Consider the following 20,469-nt stretch of genomic DNA (forward strand, 5'->3'; position numbering starts at 1 on the left):
GAGTGCTGGGATTAAAGGCGTGCGCCACCATTGCCCGGCAATCCTCTGGGTTTTTGTGTATGCTGTTCTGTGTCAAGATGGTGCTAATTGGTACCTGCCTGGTCCTTAGCATTGCAAACAAATAATTTTTTATACAAATAAGCACAAAATGAGTTATAAATATCTGGAAGACATCCCCAACTTGCAGAGATGGAGCAGAGCAAGGGAGTACTCTGCTTTCAACACCCAGGGAGAGAATCCATTCTCCAAGCTTAGCTCCTAGCCTATTTTAGACAAGTTGCCATGTTAACCCTTGCCTTGCCTGAGGTACATTGACCCCAAGATATGGTGAGACCTGAGCTGTAACTCCAACTCACCCCTCTCCTGCTGATACTATCCACCACTTTGGGGAGGAGAATCCATTCCTTCATCCTTAGCTAATCATCCCTGATTTAGATTGCAATGGCCCTTCTGTGAGCTTTTGCCCTTGAAGACAGCTCTTTGCCTGATTGCAGCCAGCATCCCTTGTCCTGCAGTCTCCCCTTCAATTCAGTTTCTCTGCCTCTGTCTCCCTGCATCCAGGCCTTGTGCAATGGTAGTTCCGGACTTTGAGCTCATCTGTGAGATTATGCTGGTAGCAGAAGGATTCATTGAAGCTCGGTCGTTGGCCAGGAAGTTCATCACCCTTTACCAGCTGTGTAAAGAGCTTCTCTCCAAACAGGTAGGATATCTGTGGAGGCCAGCGGCCAAGCGCCGTGCTGTGGCCCATCTCTAAACCAACAGACCTGAGTATCCTTACAGGGTCTGGGCCATTATAAAAAGCTCAGAGTTCTTCAGTAAATTTTGTGTTCAGTGTTCAACAACACTCTCAAGGTCTTTGAGCTGCGAGTTATTTTTAAGTGGTTAAAAAAACCTTCCCCAGACAACTGTCCCATGAGAAACATGGCAGTAGCAAGTGGCAATCCCTGGAGGGAATGGTCGCTTCCTGGGGGGACACGAGATGGGCCGGGTGCTGGAAGTGGTTTAGTATGATAGCCTCATGCTTTCCCTTGGTAGTGTGACTTTAAAATGTTTCTACTGAAGGCAGACCCAGGAAACAGCACATTAAGGAGGTCAGTATGGACAATTTCTTGGGGTCAAGGACAACCAACCAGCAAAGCTTCCCAGGACCTCTTACCAGGGAGGCTCACACTCACTTGTAAGTGATGTGACTTACAAGTCACATGACATGACTTGGAGTCATCTTGCCTTGGTGACCATCACTGCCATGGTCTCTATCAGGCCTGTGACACATTTACAAAACAGAGGAATCCTGCTCTCTCTATACTTTCCATCTGACTTCTCTCAGTTCTCTGTGGCCAGCAACTTCCAGGCCTGTGACTGCTCCGAACTCCATCGCGCATCTCTCTCGTGTATCTAAACATATATCATCAGTGGTGTGCCCTGCCACTCTCCCTGCATCTAAAGAGCACCTCCAGTCAGCACCTCCAGAGCTGCTCTTCCCCTGCCAACTCTCACCAGAACCTTCCTTCCCTGCTCTTCCTGACGCAGCACGTGATGTCGTCATTTACTCCCGTCTAGTGCAGACAGGGGTGACAGGATTCATTCCTGACACTTCTTTCTCCCTCCTGGACCTACTCATCAGCAAAGTGGAGGCAGGCATTTCTGTCCTGCTAGCTACTCCCCCAAATAACCACATGGAGACTTCTTAATAATTATAAATGCTCAACCAGTAGTTTCGACTTGTTTTTAACGAGCTCTTATAGCTTAACCCATTTGTATTTGTCTGTGTGTTACCCGTGACTCATGTACCTCATGCATGTGTTTCCTGTCCTGCTCACTCTGCATCTCATGACATCTCCTCTGATTCTGCCCTTCTCCCCAGCATTCTCTCTGCACCCAGATTCCTCCTGCCTTGCCATTAGCCAATCAGCTTTCTGTTAACACTGAGAACAACACGTCTTCACAGTGTACGAAAGGGTGATTCCACAGCAACATAGCGATGTTAATTCCTCTTTCTGGAGTCACCTTGTCATCTTGGTATTCAACTTGACACTCCTGAGAAGGGAGCATCTCAATTGAGGAACTGCCTCCATCAGACTGACTGGTGGGCATGTCTGTGGGGCATTTTCTTGATTGATAATTGATATAGGAGGGCCTAAATCATTGTGGACAGCACCATCCTTAGGCAGATAGACCTGAGCTATGGCAGAAAGAGAGTACACTATGAGCCTGGAAACAAACCAGTAAGTGGCTCTCAGTGATTTCTGCTTCAAGATCCTTGTTTGAGTTCCCCTCTTGGCTTCTCTCCATGATGAATTGTAATCTGTAAGCTAAAATAAACCTTTTCTCCCCAAGTTACTTTTGATCATGGTGCTCATCACAGCAGCAGAACACTAACTAGCACTAACTAGAACACCCATGCTTTTCTGTACTCAGCGCTGCTGCTCTAGTTACAAGTACCCGTGTCTCCCAGTTTAAATCTTATACCTGCCTCTGGAATAATTTTGCTGCTGGTGATTCAGCTTCCTCAACCCATTCTTGAGATACTAGCTGAAGTAATTATTTTCAAATGCTTGTCACTGCTCTGAACTTCAAGACAAACTTCTGATCCCTCAGCTCAAGGCCATAGAGCTCTGCACTCTGCCTTCCTCGACAGCTCAGGCCCATGGTTTTCATGCTGTGTTCTACCTAAGTCTTCTCTGATTTCCTTGACATAAATTTTCCTCTATCCCAAGCCTGTGGACACCTGTTTCTCGGACCTTGACAGCAGTGCTCCCTTGTCTGTGCCTAACTGATTTCTATTCCTTCCAATGCTCTTTTTTTATTTTTTTTAAAAACAATCTTTTTTATTATACATACTAATCCAAGTTCCCACTCCTTTCCCTCCTCCCATTCCCTCCACACACCCTCTCACCCCACCCCTATCTACTCTTCAGAGTAAGGCACATTGCTTTGGAAAAGGTTCAAGGCTCTCCCTACTATATCTAGGCTGAGCAAGGTATCCATCCAAAGAGAATGGGTTCCCAAAAAGTCAGTACATGCAGTAAGGATAAATCCTGGTGCCACTGCCAGTGGTCCCTCAGTCTGCCCCAGCCATGCGACTGTCAACCACATTCAGAAGGACTATTTTGGTCCTATACTTGTTCCTTTCCAGTCCAGCTGGGTTGATGAGCTCCCATTAACTCAGGTAGACTGGTTCAGTGGGGGTAAACCCATAATGGTATTGACCTCTTTGCTCCTATTCTCACTCCTCCTCCTCTTCATCTGGTCCAGTGTTCCGCTGTGGGTCTCTGCTTCTATTTCCATCAGTTGTTGGACGAAGGTTCTATGGTGATATTAAAGATATTCATCAGTCTGACTACAGGGCAAGGCAAGTTCAGGCCTCCTCTCCTCTATTGCTTAGGGTCTTAGCTGGAGTCATCCTTGTGGATTCCTGGGAATTTCTCTAGAGCCAGGTTTCTTGATTACCCCATAATGGCTCCCTTAATCAAGATATCTCTTTTCTTGTTCTCATCTCTGTCCTTTCTTCATCTCAACTTTCCCATTCCCTCAAGTTCTCCTTGCCCCTTCCCTTCTCCCCTCCTCTTCCCCTTCCACCCTCCTTCCTCCCCCCACCCCCATGCACCCAATTTTTTTACGTGATCTTGTCTGTTTTGACTTTTCAGGTGGATCTATATATGTTTTTTTAGGGTCCACCTTATTAGCTTATTTAGAATAATGAACTATAGGCTCAATATCCTTTGTTTATAGCTAGTGTCCATTTATGAGTGAGTACATAACATATTCATCTTTTTGGGTCTTGGTTATTTCACTCAATATGGTTTCTACTACTTCCACCCATTTGCATGTGAAATTCAAGATGTCATTATTTTTTTTATCGCTGAGTAGTACTCTAATGTGCCATATTTTCTTAATCAGTTGACAGGGGCATCTAGGTTGTTTCCAGGTTCTTGTTATTACAAACAATACTGCTATGAACATAGTTGAACAAATCTTTATAGTATGATTGAGCATCTTTTGGGGAAATGCCCAAGAGTGGTATTGCTGAGAAACCAATTTTCTGAGAAACCACCATACTGATTTCCAAAGTGGTTGTTCAAGTTTGTCCTTACTCTACATCCTCTCCAGCATAAGCTATCATTGGTGGTTTTTAATCTTAGTCATTCTAACAGGTGTAAGTTGGTATCTCAGAGTTGTTTTGATTTCATTTCTTTAATGACTAAGGATATTGAACATTTCCTTAAATGTCTTTCATCCATTTGAGATTCTTGTGTTGAGAATTCTGTTTAGTTCTGTACCCCATTTTTTAAATTGAATTATTTAGAATTTTGATGTCTAATTTCTTGAGTTTTTTATATATTTTGGATATCCTCTGTCTGATGTGGGGTTGGTGAAGATCTTCTTCCATTCAGTAGGCTGTACTAGGCCTGGTTTCTGCCAATTAGCTATTCTACCAGCCTCAGGGAATATACTTTTTAAAACTGATTTTCAGTGAGTTTTGAGGTATCCAAAAAAAATCTCATATGGTCAGCATACACCTTCTCTAAAAGCTAAGGTGCTCTCTCCTTGACAGCCCTCCCACTTCCACCCTCTGAATATATGAGGAACAACCAGATCAATTTGAAGATGGTTCTTGTTCATCCACCAGAGCCCCATCCCATTGACTGTTCTATGTCTGCTCACAGTCATAGTTGGAAAAATACAGGCAATGGCAGACCAGGAACATAGCATTCAGAGACCTAGTCACCCTTCTTCTACCTGAGCTTCAGTAGTGACCTGTAGCATGTTCTGGGTGTAATTTGCAATGCTCTACATCCAAAAAATTCTAGCCTCAGTTCTGCTGTCTTCCCACAGGATCACTATGACTGGGGACTACGGGCCATCAAGTCTGTTCTCGTGGTAGCAGGGTCCCTGAAACGAGGAGACCCTGACCGACCAGAGGACCAAGTCCTGATGCGCTCTTTGAGAGATTTCAACATCCCCAAGATTGTGACAGATGACATGCCGGTGTTCATGGGTCTTATTGGTGACCTCTTTCCTGCTCTCGATGTCCCCCGGAGGAGAGACCTGAACTTTGAAGCTGTGGTTCGGAAAGCAATCTTGGACCTTAAACTCCAGGCTGAGGACAACTTTGTGCTCAAGGTACACAAGGCTTTCCCTTATAAGCTTTTTCTGTCTCTGAGTTCTTTTCTTGGACCATGAGTTATAATCTATTCTTCATTCAAATAGAATCTTAGCTGTGCAGATAAATATCCAGTTAGAGATACCTTGATTCACTTACTGATTCTTTTCTGGGAGGCCACAAAGTGGAATAATGGTGGGGAGGACAAGAGAAAGAGGAAGGTCTGCCATTAGTATCCATGAAAAATGAACTATTTAGTGCTAGAGACGTTAAGGAGGAGATGCTTGCTAGTGTCTTTAAGAACGAGTCTAGGTGCTTGTGTTCTGTGGCAGAAGCTACAAAGGGCACACAGAAAGGCCAGGAAACCATCTCCCTCACATTCAAATGGTGGGTTAATGAGGAAGGTTCCATCTGGGTCTGATCTCTAATTGATATTAAAATAGTCTCCATTAGAGAGCTGGGCCTGCTTCTCTAATGAGGAAGCCCAGCACCTGGTTTAAGCCTACCAAGGCAGACTGACAATGAGGCCAGGTGACAATGCGTAGGAATGAACTGAGCTGTCACTGGGTTGGGGTAGGATTCACTGCTGACTTTTAAAAGGCTCGGAGCACAAAGTTTCCTGCATCTCTTACAGCCACCCCCAAGCCTGGCTTTCCATGAGTCTGTTGTTTTCACATGCGATTTTGCAGAATGTGATGGTTACAGAGTGTGCATCGTTTAAAAATGCTAGAAAGGACTGCATGCTAACAGGTTCAGCTTGCAACAGAAGACAGTTGTCACAAACAACAACCAAGGCTTCCAAGTACAAAGACACAGATGACTCTTCCTGTCCAATAATAGGTTTGCCAAATACATGGGTATCACCTTAGAGTTTACATGTGGGTTTTATAATCTGTCTCACATGTGATTCCCCCAACAACCTGAAATAGATGCTACAGGGGCAATCCACTCTATGAAACGAACCTCTACAATACAGTGGGAAAATGTACTCTACAGTACAGTACAGGAAGGCCTTTGATGAGGGAAAAAGGGTGCCCCATGAAGGTATGTATGGCAAAGATCTTCCAGAAGGTATTTCCCACACACTGTATGCTCATTGGTGGAGATTAAGCCCTGATTATGTAAACACAAATTTAAGAGTGAATTGGCACCAACCCTTTTGGTTGCAATAAGGTGCGTGTCTTCATTGCTGGAATTTCATTTTACAGAAGATAGGAAAGCGTGACCTGCCTCTCTGCAGCAAGTCAATTCAACCCCACCCACTCACCATCTTCTGCCTTCCAAGTTCAATGGGTAGACTGACTTTTAAAGTAAAGGAAGGCAAGATTGCCTTCTGTTTAGGATAGAAGGGGTCAATGAAGGGGTGTGTGCAGGAAACACAGAGGTTGCACAGGCAACCCAGTAATGCCAAAGGAAAGGGCATTTGGGTGATGGGAACCAGGGTAGAAGACTGGAGAACAGTAGGGGGCTGTGATAAAGAGGGCTCTGAATGTCAGGGTGAGCATGCTCCACTTCAAGTGGTTAACCCTAGGATGCACCCGCTTCACAGAGAGGAGTGAAACTCACAGAGGGTCATACAGTGTTTGTAACTAATGATGTTGCCTTAAAATCAGGGTGGGTCATGTCTTTCCAAACTCTTTGTGGTCTTGTCAAGGCATCTAGCACCCAACACCTGCCAATTCCCCCATCTTTTTCCCTTCTAGAATCCTATCTTTATTTTTGTCAGTTGAACGACATTCTGTTTTCTTCCCCCTTACTTCTTTTCTATGGCTCCTACTGATAAGATGGAGGCTCTCTGCTAAAGGTCCTTCAGTCAGAAGGCAGCATCCCCTACAGCATCCCCTACCTTCTTTATATTTGCTTTCCCACTTTAGATTCTGAAAAGTAATTCCTCAAAAACTGTCCCATGGAATCCTTGTTGAAGCTTATGATCCCTTAAAAATTCTTATTTTAATCACTCAGAAGCAAGAACAATAGCTCATAGAACTAAAGAAACTGAGGGACACACATCACAACAATTGTCTGAGAATACGGCAGAAGTATCAGATCCAGCAGACTAGAAAGCATTGTGGGATAGGCTACCCTTTGACAGAGCTTCTACAGGGGAAAGCATCCTCCATCTGGAAAGGAATGTGTCCAGACAGGAAGGACTCAGCCCTGAGCAGGGTGAATGCCGTAGGGTCAGTCAGAGATGTATCCTGGTGGGGTTTCAAGGGTCGGGAGCAAAGAAAGTAACTTTTCTAGCTGGGGGGTAGAAGAAGTAGTACAGTTGACTAGGGAACTTCAAGTTCAAGGGCATACCACCTGAATTGTCTCAGTCCTGTGAAGGGTCAACACGGTAGGCAGCAACAGCAGAAGTGTGCTCTCCACGCAAGCAAACACATCTCAGTACAAAGCCAGCGAGAGCTGGGTGAGCATGCGCAGGAGTCTCCTTTCAACAGTCATCATGTAAGAGTGCAATGGGGTCTCACAAGAAACCCTGGTACTTCTGATAGCGTGTCCCCAAGTGACCTACGAGCCACTCCCTAGGCCCCACCCCTTAAAGCCCTGATGTCCTTTAGCAAGCCAGCTATCCAATAGTAAGACAGACAAGTAGCCACTGTGATACTTCCAAGGGCTGTGATCCAGAAAGGGTGCCTTGTAAGCAGGACGCAAAAACATGGAAACCAGCATCAGAGAGAAGCAATATCTCTCTGCTAGAAATGTGCACAGTAGGGGATGAGAGATGAAAGGGGTGTCTGGTTTGGGTCAGATGGCCAAAGGGATTTTTAAGCTAGTCTAAGGAATTAGGACTTCATCTCTGAAGCTATCGGTAGCTACCTATGGGGCAGAAGGATGGCAATAGCTTATATTATATCAGGCCTTAATTTGGTGTCTAACTGGCTGCACAGTGGTTTAGATGCTAACACCGTCTCCATGAGGTTCTCTGACTCCATCCTCTTCAAACCATCCAGCCAACCACACCACACTCCATCATACTGCAAACCTTTGTTTACACTGTCTCAGCCCCCTTTCCCCAAAATATCCTTCCTGTGCATCCTCTGGACAAACCCCTGTTCCCCTGTAGAGCCCTATTTCAAATGCCCCCTTCTCTGCAAAGCTTTCCTTATTCTTGTCATCTTCCAACCCACAACACTGCAATACGTGTGTTGGAGCATTATCACCTTGTTCTGTGGGTTTTCATTGTACCTCTCTTCCCTAGCAGACTGTGGCAGCCTATTGGAATGCCCCCCATCTGGTACCTTCCTCGAACTTAGTTGGCCAGTGATACTGACCTGGGTGGATGAGAGACACAAGAATAAGTGAACCGTGATGCTCCTTGCATTTTAGACCCCACCATGCTTGTGATCAACACCACCCCACCCTTGACTTCACACACCAGCCTCACTCACAGAGCAGCGGTTGGACGCGCGTGACAACCTGTCCCTGCAGCTGCCTTTCTCCCCCCAGGTGGTCCAGCTGGAAGAGCTGCTAGCCGTGAGACACTCCGTGTTTGTGGTGGGTGGCGCCGGTACTGGCAAGTCGCAAGTGCTGAGGTCTTTGCACAAGACCTACCAGGTCATGAAACGTCGCCCCGTGTGGACTGACCTCAACCCCAAAGCTGTCACAAATGATGAACTCTTTGGCATCATCAACCCAGCCACCCGAGAATGGAAGGACGGTAAGAATGAGGCTCTCCAAGACAAAGTCTTTACTCTCTAGAGAGTCCCTGTCAGGCTCAAAGGTCAAGGGGTAAGCTGAGGAGAAGATACTGAGTTAGGGGCAAGGCACCACAAATTAGAGGAGCATTAGAAAGGAGGAAGCCGCTTTGGACTGAGAGAAAAGCTTAACTTTCCAAATGTCCCTCCCCTGAGAACTCTTCTAGCCCCATTTTGTAAAGGTCCTTTACAAGTTAATGGCACAGCCCCGAGTGGCTGCATTGCCTTGCGTGGATTCAAGAGATAGCTCATGGCTCATTCTTAAAAAAATGGCACCTGCCAGCATCTCACAGAGGGCCCTTCCCTGCTACCGGCACTGACCTAGCAGTGATGGAGAAGGTACCTGCAATGGACTGGAGTCTGGACCCAGTCCCTAGTGAAGCAGGCGATAACCTCTCCACCCTAGAAGGATTTGTAGGCTCATGTTGCCTTCCATATTAATACAGAGGATCACAAACCCACAAACTCTACAGTCTGGGTGAGGAGATGTCAGACTCTCCTAAAAGTTCAGTGTCTGACATCAGAGCCAAACTGCCTGATCTTCTTTAAAGAGTTTCAGAGACCCAGAACAAGTTAAGCTGCTGAGCTGTGTCTCTGATTTTCATTTCCTGTTAATGATGGCCTCCATCTTAATTGCTTTTAGTGCTCTGCCTCTTATGGTTTGTTTCCCTTTGTTATTTTGTATCCGTGTGTAAAAGTTCATATACACAGGCATCAGCCACAAAGACAGCACCTCTACTTGTGACATCTAATGTGCGTCATGGTTCTAAAGCTGTGTCCAATCGTGTGTCTACAGAACTCCATGCTGCATCCTACCATGCATTTTTTAAAGGCCGTTACTGTGTCTCGCTCTTGTAGCAGCTGGGATTCCTGTTCATTTATAACTCTGTCTAATTTCAGCTGCATATATAGAATCATAAATTTGTTCAATAAGGATTCTTTTATATTAACATTTTTCAACCCATCTGGAATTTATTTGGTGGCTTACTATGAGACAGTGTAGGAAAATCAGCTTTATTTCCTTACAGATTGGCAATTGGCTGTGCCGGTACCATTTATTAAATAGACCATTCTTTCTATGTTAGCCTATACACCAGTTTGTCGCATATTGAACCCATGCGCACCCAGTTGACTCCAGGGTTTCCAGGCAGCTCCGCTCTCATATTTTCCTGTTCCTAAACTAGCGTTCCTCTGGGCCTGTGGCAGCTGTTTTGAAGTAAATGTTACAATCTGCCCTCACAATTCTTTTGTAATTTTGTTTTGTTTTGCTTTGTTTTGTTTTTCGAAATAGGGTTTCTCTGTTTTAGCCCTGGCCATCCTGGAACTCACTCTGTAGACCAGGCTGACCTTGAACTCTGAGATTCTCATGCTTCTGCCTCCCGGGTGCTGGGATTAAAGGTGTGTGCCACCACCTCCTGTCTGTAATTTCCTTGGGGGCTCTCAGGCACTTATTTTCCCATATTAAATTTGAGCTTGATATTGTAATTCAACATTTTAAACTTTGCTGTAATTCTATTTAAATCTATATTATATATGTTATGTTTGGCAAAACTGGCAGAGACAATATAGTAATCAAGAATTTATATTCACTGAAAAGCATAATTTTAAAGCAAATGAAATATAGACTTTTAGAAATTCTTAGAATTTACTAAAGATGTAGTAGGCTATTTTTCTATACCCGTTTTCTAAATCATATAGAGGTTCTAATAGAGAGAAAAAGAAATGTACACACAGAATTCTCAGATATATCATCGAATTAAAAATGATACATAGTTATTCAATTTTGCAGTCTGTAAATAGAAAATATTCCTTTGTTGTTTGCAAAGTTCATGGTATCGTTTCAAAAGTTTAAAATTCAGTTTGCTTCATAGAAAGGTATATTGGAATCCAAAGTCTCATTTTATAGACCCCACTCTCTGATAAAGCAACAGAATTAGAATTAACTAGCAAAAAAAAAATAACCTCAAACAATCTCCTACTTGAAAATCAAAAAATGTTCTCTGCACTTGAATCAGAAGGAAAATCAAAGTGAAACCCATGGAAAAACCAGTGAATGGGATGCTTCACACGGAGTCTGTAGAATCTTCTGAATCTGCAGATCTGAAGCCTAGAAGGACGTTAAACTCTTATCAAATGAGCAACCTGGGAATAAAGGAAGCTGTTATCCATTTTGAGCAATTAAATTATACCTAAGGGAAGGGAAACTAATAAAGTCTGAAATTAGTCAGAAGGAAACAAACATAGAAAAATGAATATTGGTTCTATGTAAAGATCAATAAGTTCATTATGAGCATTCTTGGTGGGGAAACAGTGTATAATATGTGTGTGCATGTGTGCACATGCCTATGTTCATGTGTGAACATGTGCATACGTGTGTATGTGTTTGTGTGTGTGTGTTTACACAAAGAGAAAGGACATGCCTGGAGAAATAGCTCAGTCATTAAAATGTTTGGCTTGTGCACACAAGGCCCTGAGATACATCCTCAGAACCCACATGCAAAAGACAGGCAGTGGTACATGCTTGTAATCCTAGTGCTGAGGAGGAAGAGAGGTCTCTGGGCCTCGCTAGTCACCTAACCTTGCTTACTTAATGAGCTCCAGGCCAGGGATGGACTTGGCCTCAAAGAAAAATAACTGGTTAGCACATAAGAACACCACCCAAGGTTACCCTATGTTCTTCACACACATCTGCACATGTATGGACATGTTCCTCCACACACCTGCACACATATGAACATGTTCCTGCACACACGTCTGGACATGTATGAACATGTTCCTGCACACATCTGCACATGTATGAACATGTTCCTCCACACACGTCTGCACACACATGAACATGTTCTTCCACACACATCTGCACATGTATGAATATGCTCAAATAATTTTTAAGAAAATGCCAATGGAGCAGTAGAAATAATGTTTAAAGAGAATAGTTGGACAGATTACATAATATCTGAAATCGATGACCCCTAACAAAATGTAAATTAGAAATATTTACTCCACAGCAAGTAAGGAACCCGAGTAAACTAACGAAAATGAAAATGTAAAGGTTGTAGAAGGACAAAAACAAATCATTTCAAACCATAAAAAGGAGGCTTGGAAATCATTTTTTAGATCCAGAATAATTTGATACCAGCTTTTATGTAGAACCAAAGGAAAATCACTGTCTTATTGCTGCAGATGCAAAAATTCTAAATCAAATAACAGCAAATAGAATCTAACAGTCCCAAAAGAATAGTTGAGTTTTACCAAGTTGTACTCTTTGGAATATAAAGATTAATCAGTCTATTGCTTTTATAGAACAGTAACAGAAAGCACTGTCAAAAGAAAATCAATTGATCAATAGAGACTGAAAATCAATAGCCACCTCTAGCAGAAAGTCCTAGGTAAAAGGGGATCAGATGGGAAACCCCAATATGATGAAGACTCTGTACCTAAAGCCCAAAGCAAAGTCAACCTCTCTGAGTGCTTATGCATAAACCCTCTCTGTTAAGAAGGGGACAAGACAGGGGAGCTTCTAGTCAAATTTATTGTTTAGCCTGCTCTGTGGGCTCAGAGAATGCAGTAAAGCAAGGAAAACAGAATATATGGTACAAATTGGAACAAAAGAGAAAAAAAGAGTTTTCTTAATTCTGCAACTCTACAGAAAGAAAAGTCTAGAAGACTTTATTGAAAAATCACTGGAGTTAATAAGACAATTTATTAAAGATAATTGAACATAAAGTATATATAATTTAGTAACCTTCCTCTCTACTAGCAATAGTTAGCAGAAAGTGAGAACACAAAGGAGAAAACTCTATTCAAATTAACAGTGAAGTCTATGAAATATTCAGGAATATTCTGGCCAATGAAATAGATTTTTAAAAAACTATATAATTTTAGTGTTGGCATAACACAATACCTGAATAAAAATTTTAAAGATAGACCCTGCCATTTAGTAGGAGAGTTTAATATAAAAATCAATTCTACCCAAATTAATACACAGATTCTGAGGTAATGACAGTAAGAATAAAAGGGATAGTCTCTCATAAACAAGATTTGCGAAGACTCTGATTACAAAGTACAGAAGCTTCACCTTGCAAACCTTGCTGGCTAATTCTCTTGTGATGCAGTCACTTGTCGAGATGCTTGTCCAGGTCCCTTGTCACTTAAAAATCTGAAGTGCCAAGAACTACTGCACTGTTTCCTTCCTCCTGGTGTTCTGCTATTAGTCTGGTCCCCAGAAAGAAAGTGCCCCAGATGCAAGTGTCAGGTTCTAGGTAGAGCAAGATGCAAAGGTGGGTCTGCCCTGTCTGGTTGTAACTCATGAGTGTTGTAGCCAATGCCGGGAAGCTGTGTGAAGAGAGCCAGGGCCAGTGCTGGAAAAGAAGCCATCTGTGGTTCCTTACAGGACTCTTCTCTTCCATCATGAGGGAGCTTGCCAACATTTCCCATGACGGGCCCAAGTGGATCTTACTAGATGGTGATATAGACCCAATGTGGATTGAGTCTCTGAACACTGTCATGGATGATAATAAGGTATCATGACGGGGGGGGGGGGCATGCAATCCGCATTCATCTGGGGGAGGACCCCATGCAATGTTTCATCTGGAAAGCCGAATGTCCAATGAGGCAGCACACCTGGAAATCCCGATTCCATGGGATGGCCAGCCCGGAGTGAGCAGCCATCACTAGTGTCTTCAGTGAGACACCCTAGAGATACCTTACCTCACGTGCTTGAAAGGACCTGCCATTGCTCACCCTCCTGTTGGTATTGTTCGCATGTCTTCCAGAATTTCCCATCTGTGGGCTCCTTTAATATTTAGAGCTGAGAAGAATCTTAGTCAGCCATTCACATCTTTTTTTTTATAATTCATTTCCCTTTAATAAGGAAACTAAATATTAGACACATCCCGAGTCTGTCACCCGCCCTGTGAGATGATAAATGCCTGCCCCAAAGAGTAAATGTTATTTCTTACAGTGGAAACTAACAGCATCTCAGCAAAATGGTTCTTAGGCTGGTCTCCGCTTCTAAACTTGTTTAGATAAGAAACCATGTCCAGATTGGAAATCTTCAAATGACTCCAGCATTCACAGAATCATTAGGATAAATGCATAGTTTCCCAGTGGGACCACTTAGAAGGAGGAGCAGAAATATAACACCAGAAGTCCCTTTCCTTTTATAGTTGTATTGTTCCAGTATGGTCTGGTTCATTCAAATTATCAACATCAATTTGAAGCATTTAAATAACCTTTTTCTGGACGCACGGAGAGGCAAGGATGCGAGTGGGTGAGGTACAAAGGAATAAAGAGAAAGGGTTGTTGCAGAAAACACTTGGGTGTGGTGGCACACACTTGTAACCCAGCACTCAAGAGGTGGAAGCAGAAGAAATTTGAATGTAAGGGCATATCGTGAGTTTGTGGCTAGCCTGGGCTACATAGTAAGCTCTGAGAGGTGTGGAGGAGTGGTGGGAAACAGTCCTGTCCATGTTGTGTGCTACTGTGCTAGAACATTGAATGGAAAAGACATTTATTTGACTCACTATTCCAGAAGCTGGAAAGTCAAGGTCAGGAGGCCGTATCTAATTTCTAGTCGTGTAATCCGAGGTAGACGGGAGAAGGGTAAAGGGAAAAAAAAAGGAGAGCTCAGGATCAAGCTTTTGTGTTCAGCATTAATCCATATATGGGGGCGGAGGCCTCAGGGTCTCAGGACATCTGAAAGATTCTAATTTTTATGCTGTTTGGGAAACATTCTCAAGGTATAGCATATCCATGTCTCCAGCTGACAAGAACCCATCAAATTCCAGTAGTGACCAATACATCTGCATTATCTACCTCTTCTTCACTGTGACTACACAGCTGACAGAAGAAATTTAAGGGAGAAAGGGCTGACTCCCATCAGTTTCATCCCAGTGAGACGACACACCAAGAGCAAACACATGGGGACGGGTCTCCACATCCGAGATGTAGAGCACAGGACTGGAAATAGCATCCTGATGTAACCTTCACAGGTCTGCTATCCATGACCCTCCTCTGCCAGGCAGATGCCAAGTCCCAAAGATTCCATAACCTCCCAACAGCACTGCCAACTGAGGACAGAGTGTTCCCATGAGCTTCTGGGGGGTTTTCACCATCAAACCATCAAACCACGACAGCATCACAGTTCCATCCTAAGTGTCTATCTCTCCTGTGATTTCCAGGTACTGACCCTAGCCAGCAACGAGAGGATTCCCCTTAACCCCACAATGCGTCTCCTTTTTGAGATCAGCCACCTGCGCACAGCCACACCCGCAACGGTCTCCAGAGCAGGTACCAACCCTTTTAATCAAGGGACTCGGGGGAGGCAGGTGCTTATGGGATCCCATTTGCTTTGGCAGGTGCTGAAGGAAGCTCCAGACAGAAGCTACGAACCTGATCCTTCAAATCTCTGGCCTACTTCTCAACCCTTAAACCATGCCCCCAAGGGCAAACAGGCACCATGAGGCCCAGGCCACATGACTTTGTTCCTTCCAAAATGCTGTTTTTGTGGGAAGGGAAATAGCCCCTGATCTAGGAGCTGACTGCCTCCTCCTGCATGGGGATGTCTTAAATTAGGTGATATTCAGGCCAGATATCACCTCCTTTTCAGTGGAGACAAGCAAGCATCACCACATCAGTTTAACTTTTGGTAGCAAGGGACAATATGATTTTAACTTCCCTCTGTCTCCACCAGATCAATTTATTAGCAGAAACTATAGAAGAAAATACGCCTTTCTGATGAGATGATCAAACTGAGGGTAGGATGGTACAATGGTTGCTAGGATCTTACTGAAAAACAGAGCAGAGCATGAAGACCATAGAAATCTTTGATAGAATGGGCATATCAATGCCCTCCACCATGGTGATGGTTTCACAGATGGAGTCACATAGCCCAAACAAACAAGGAGTGTACATTAACTGTATGGTGCTTTGCATATTGTTAATGCTTCACTAACACTACCCAAAGCTTTCTTCAGATAATATAGAAATAAACAAATAACAAAGAGAAACTTTATGATCTCAGACATAATGGCAGATTTTCTCTAAATGACCATACTGAGATTGGTGAACACAGGGCTGGAGAGGGTGGCGGTGACAGGCTACATATACTTAGTAGCTTTTGAAACTGTCTTTTGCCGTTTTCATCTTTCCAGAAGTCAGACATTCAAAAGTAAAGCCAGCAAGGCTGTGCTCCTTCCAAAGGCTCTTGGGAGCATTACTCCTTGTATCTCAGAGCTCAGGTGGCCTTAGCCTATGAACCTGTCATTCCAGTCTCTACCTTTTTTACATGGATTTTATGAACTCTCAATATCTCTCTCTGTACACACACACATACACACACTCACACACACACACACATACACACAAATATACATATATGAATGACATTGGCAAATGTCCCGTCCAGATCATCATGATACTCTCCTCTCAAGATATTCAACTCAGTTATACCCAGAAAGGCTTTTGGTAAACAATGCAAATTGAGAGTGTCCTGCAGTTAAGCCATGAACATATCTTTACGAGACCTCCATTTCACTCACTGTACATTCCCACATGCAGACCAGTATTGCTGATCAATCCCAGATTTCTTCTCTCCTATCTAGACTTGACTCTAGGTTCCTTTACAACACTACTCTCTTTGTCCATTACTTGACATTGGCCCTCAAGACCAAATCCATGTGGCCCTCTGACCTAGGTGAGGGTCCGGTTCTATGTCCAATCTTCTAAGAACTTTTAATCTGAGAAGTTGGCTTCATGGGGTGAAGAATCTATTGACATGCATGGAATACTCATTGAACCATATCCCCTGTACACTCAGGGATCCTGTACATCAACCCTGCCGACCTGGGGTGGAACCCTCCAGTGAGCAGCTGGATTGACCAGAGGGAGGTCCAGACTGAGAGAGCCAACCTGACCATCTTGTTTGACAAATATGTTCCTACCTGCTTGGACACCCTCAGAACCAGGTAGGCCAAGACACAGGAAGAAAGTACATCCGCACAGCCTTAAAGAACCTGCTGGCTCATAGCTGAAGCCCTGTTGATGTTCTGTCCCGCTCTCAAAACAATGGCTCTCCAGACACAGCAGTTAGCAGAGGGGAACACATATTAGGGTGGGCATATGATGTTTGTGGTCAGTCCAGACAGGAGCGGAGGTGAGGGAAGACAGGAGCAAGGTTTAAGGTGCTTTTCGTAGGAGGCACGTGGTTATGTCTGAAGGAGGCAGCTGTCTGCCAAGAGTTCAGGTTTGCAGAGCAGGCAGCGGTCCCTCCAACTGGCCCAGGGGTCAAGGATACACTTGTCAAGCCCACGAGATCCACTTCCTGTTCCTGACTGTGTATAACAATGTGAGATCAGATGTGATATGTCACCAGACCAGTCCTCCCAATGCCAGATTCAGTGAGTTCATTTTTACTTTGACCACGTATTAGTGAGGTTTCCATCCCTACAAAAGAGAAATGCCATAGATAATTAATTCCTTAAAAAAAAAGAAAGACTTATCTTACCTCTAGATCTGCAGTTTTAGTCCATGATCAGTTGACCCTGTTTTGAGGGTGTCTATAGAGATGCAAGGGAAAGGCATGTGGCAAAACCAAACCACTTATCTCATGCAGGGGCAGCAAAAGAAAGTTGAAACAAACCAGAACACAATATATTTGCAAATCCACATCCCCAGTAACCTAAAGATCCCCCTGCACCTCTCCTCTTGACGATTCTGCTCCCTCCCAATCACAGTAAAATGGAGACCAGGCCACTAACACACTGGCGTTAGGAAACACTCAAGATCCAAGCTATGGCACCCGCTGTCACTTAAATAGAAGGTGAATTATGCTGAACTAAGCGGTCAACTACTACAGCAAGAACAAACCATGGGTGAACAAAAGGGCTCCCAGACTTGAGCCCTCCTCTGTCATATAATTTGTTGGTTGGTATATGTGTTTATTCTGGGACTTTGAGAACCATTACCGTAATTTGGGACAAGAATAGCCATCAGAAATGATACTGATGCCTAATTCCTTCATCATGGGCCTGTTAAGCACATTGTGATTCCAATTGCTCACGAGGACAGAGGCAGTGGGAAGGGACAATTCCAGCATGCACTGAAGTCATAGGGGATCCAAACACTCTGGCTCAGTATTCCCTGCCTGGTTCCACCCTAAAAAATCTACCCACATGAACAGTGCATTCTATACAACTAGAGACGGAACTGGAGTCTACACATTGAGATAGTAGCATATTTTAGATATTTAACCAAACACTGATTTTGATTTGCAGGGTTCATAATTATTTTCCACCTCTGAAGCATTCTTTTTTACCCCATCTTCTACTGTGATTCCTTAGTCTTTAGGGAAAAGAATAGACTTCTGTTTGGGACTTAACCCTCCCCAGTCTCTTATTATATATTGAACCACAGAGTCCCTGCGTTAATCAACAACTACTGCAAGAAGCTTCCCTGTGAGGACTGAGGGGTGCACTAATCTGTGGACATAGCAGTAAGTCATAGGAGTTGTTTGAATACTGTCTCCATTTAGCAAAATATTAGTAGGTTCCCCCTAAGGCCTATGACCTACTAGGCACAGGTTCTCAGCCTCAATATGTTGCTGATTTTATATATTAATTTTTATTAAAATAATTTATGGGTTTTCTTAGGGAGTTTTTATATCATCTACAAATAAAGACACTTAGACTTCTTTTCCTAAACATAGCTCTTTCATTTTCTTCTATTGTGTTATTGCTGTACCAAAGACTTCAGGCACTACATTGAGCAGGAGTGGAAAGAACGAACACAGCACCTCTGTCTTAATCCTGACTTAAGAGGAAATGCTTTGGGCTTCACCCACTTTCTATGATGTTGCTTATAGGTTTGTAATATACTGATGTTATTATTTGGAGAGATGTTCCTTCTGTTGCCAGTTTTTTTTAGAGCTTTTATTATGAAGACATATTGGATTTTGTCAAAAGCATTTTCTGCATCTCCCGGTGTGATCATATGTAAAGTTGGCACTGGCTATAAAGTAAAAGAGGAATTGATGTAAAGAGGAGACCGGGGTGGGGATAGAACATGAATCTAATATGTCATACTTTGTGGGTTCCAATCTCAAGTCCTTCAGTATTCCTTCCCAGGCTCCCAGATGCCTGATACATCCCTGAGTGGTTCTTTGCAAGGTCAGGCCACAGGTGCCCATCATACATCTGGGTAAGCTTCAGGAATCTGATTGTAATGCTGTCCCTTTTCCTAGGCAGTCCTTCCTAGTGTTGGCCACACCACTTGTTCCCCTACAGAGTTTTGCTCTAACCAGGCCTCCACTCACTGACGACTACGGGAGGCTCTATTCAAAGTTTCTTCCCAGCAGTCTAGAATTCTCCTAGATCAGGGGTCAGTATAGATTACCATGACACTTGCTCTGAGTTTCTTGGGAGCATTGTTTGCAGCCGGTCTTATGCCAGCCACCTGACCACCAACTCAGCAGGAGTCTCTGTAAGCAACCTGGCTTTTTCCAGGCTGCTTCCCTATAGTCTAAAAAGAGAGGATTTTCCCAGTGTGTCTCCTTTTTCTGCCATTGCAGCTTACTTTGGTCTGCCTCCTACCCCCATCCCATTTTCCAGCTCTCCAAAACATTTGCTTCTAAAAGTACAGTACAGACATCCTGAGGCTCTCAGCCATAATTTGTGGCTGCTGCTGCCTGCTGTTGACACTCCCTTACTAGGGGAAGGAAAAGTCCCTAAAGTGAGGCAACCCCTTTGGGAAGAAGTCTGAGCTTTGTCCCCCGCTTTGTAAAGTCCCTAGTTGATTTCTATTAAAGCTACAGGCATTTAAGGAATACCGCCCATCTCTTCTGAGCTGTTACCGTCTCCTAGTTTATTCCCTGAAGATTCTAGTAGAATGTGGCTGCGAGCTGCCTGTCATCTTGGATCTCATGTTTAAGGGTCTTAGTATCGTTCACTTAACAAAACACAATTATAAATCCTCTTTTTTGTCCCTTCAAAACCGTTTTGTAGGGGCTGTCAGCCCTTGGGTTAGATCTAGGTATGGGATATGCAGGGTGCACCTGTGTGGAATCACGGAGCTGTGGAAGATGCTGTGGGAGAGTACAGTATTGCGTTAAAAGCAAGATGAGCATCTCAAACAAGCAAATATTTACAAAAGATCTGAGTCGATATCTACATAGTTTCTATATCCTCAGTTTTAGTCACACACACACACACACATTCAGTGCGCTGAGAATCTGCAGAAACAAACCTTATTTATGGGAGGACTTCTGACCCAGAAGCTTTGGCCCATAGTGAAGATGGCCAGGGCTCTTCACCTCTTCTTTCCCATCCTCAGACTTTCTGCTCATCCCTCAGAGATGAAAGAAGACAGTGTAAAGAGAAAGGGAGAGAAGAATGTCACTTGGCCAGACCTGTGTAGCCATGGCTACTATAACTATAGAAGATCTCAGAATCTAACTCCTTCCTCTGGGAGATGTGGGAGCTCCTTGGGCCCCTCCTCATCACTAGCATCTCCCATCTCCATTTCTTTAAAAATATTCATCCACTGATGTGCCCCACTCCATCCACTGATGTGTCCCGCGCCTTCATCCACTGATGTGCCCTTCTCCATCCACTGATGTGCCCCACGCCTCCATCCACTGATGTGCCCCACTCCATCCACTGATGTGCCCCGCTC

General features: G+C 43.8%; 1 protein-coding gene across 1 annotated transcript in view; it reads left to right on the forward strand.

The window, feature by feature from the left end:
* Positions 1–20,469, forward strand: part of Dnah9 (dynein axonemal heavy chain 9) — a 333,793-nt gene that overhangs the window by 118,489 nt on the left and 194,835 nt on the right. The window contains exons 30-35 of the mRNA XM_005349858.2: positions 562–700; positions 4,837–5,124; positions 8,555–8,765; positions 13,193–13,320; positions 14,982–15,090; positions 16,619–16,766. Coding sequence (XP_005349915.1) covers positions 562–700; positions 4,837–5,124; positions 8,555–8,765; positions 13,193–13,320; positions 14,982–15,090; positions 16,619–16,766 — 1,023 coding nt within the window. The remainder of the gene's footprint in view (positions 1–561; positions 701–4,836; positions 5,125–8,554; positions 8,766–13,192; positions 13,321–14,981; positions 15,091–16,618; positions 16,767–20,469) is intronic.

This window comes from Microtus ochrogaster, chromosome 7, assembly GCF_000317375.1.
Source record: "Microtus ochrogaster isolate Prairie Vole_2 chromosome 7, MicOch1.0, whole genome shotgun sequence".
NCBI classification, from domain to species: domain Eukaryota; kingdom Metazoa; phylum Chordata; class Mammalia; order Rodentia; family Cricetidae; genus Microtus; species Microtus ochrogaster.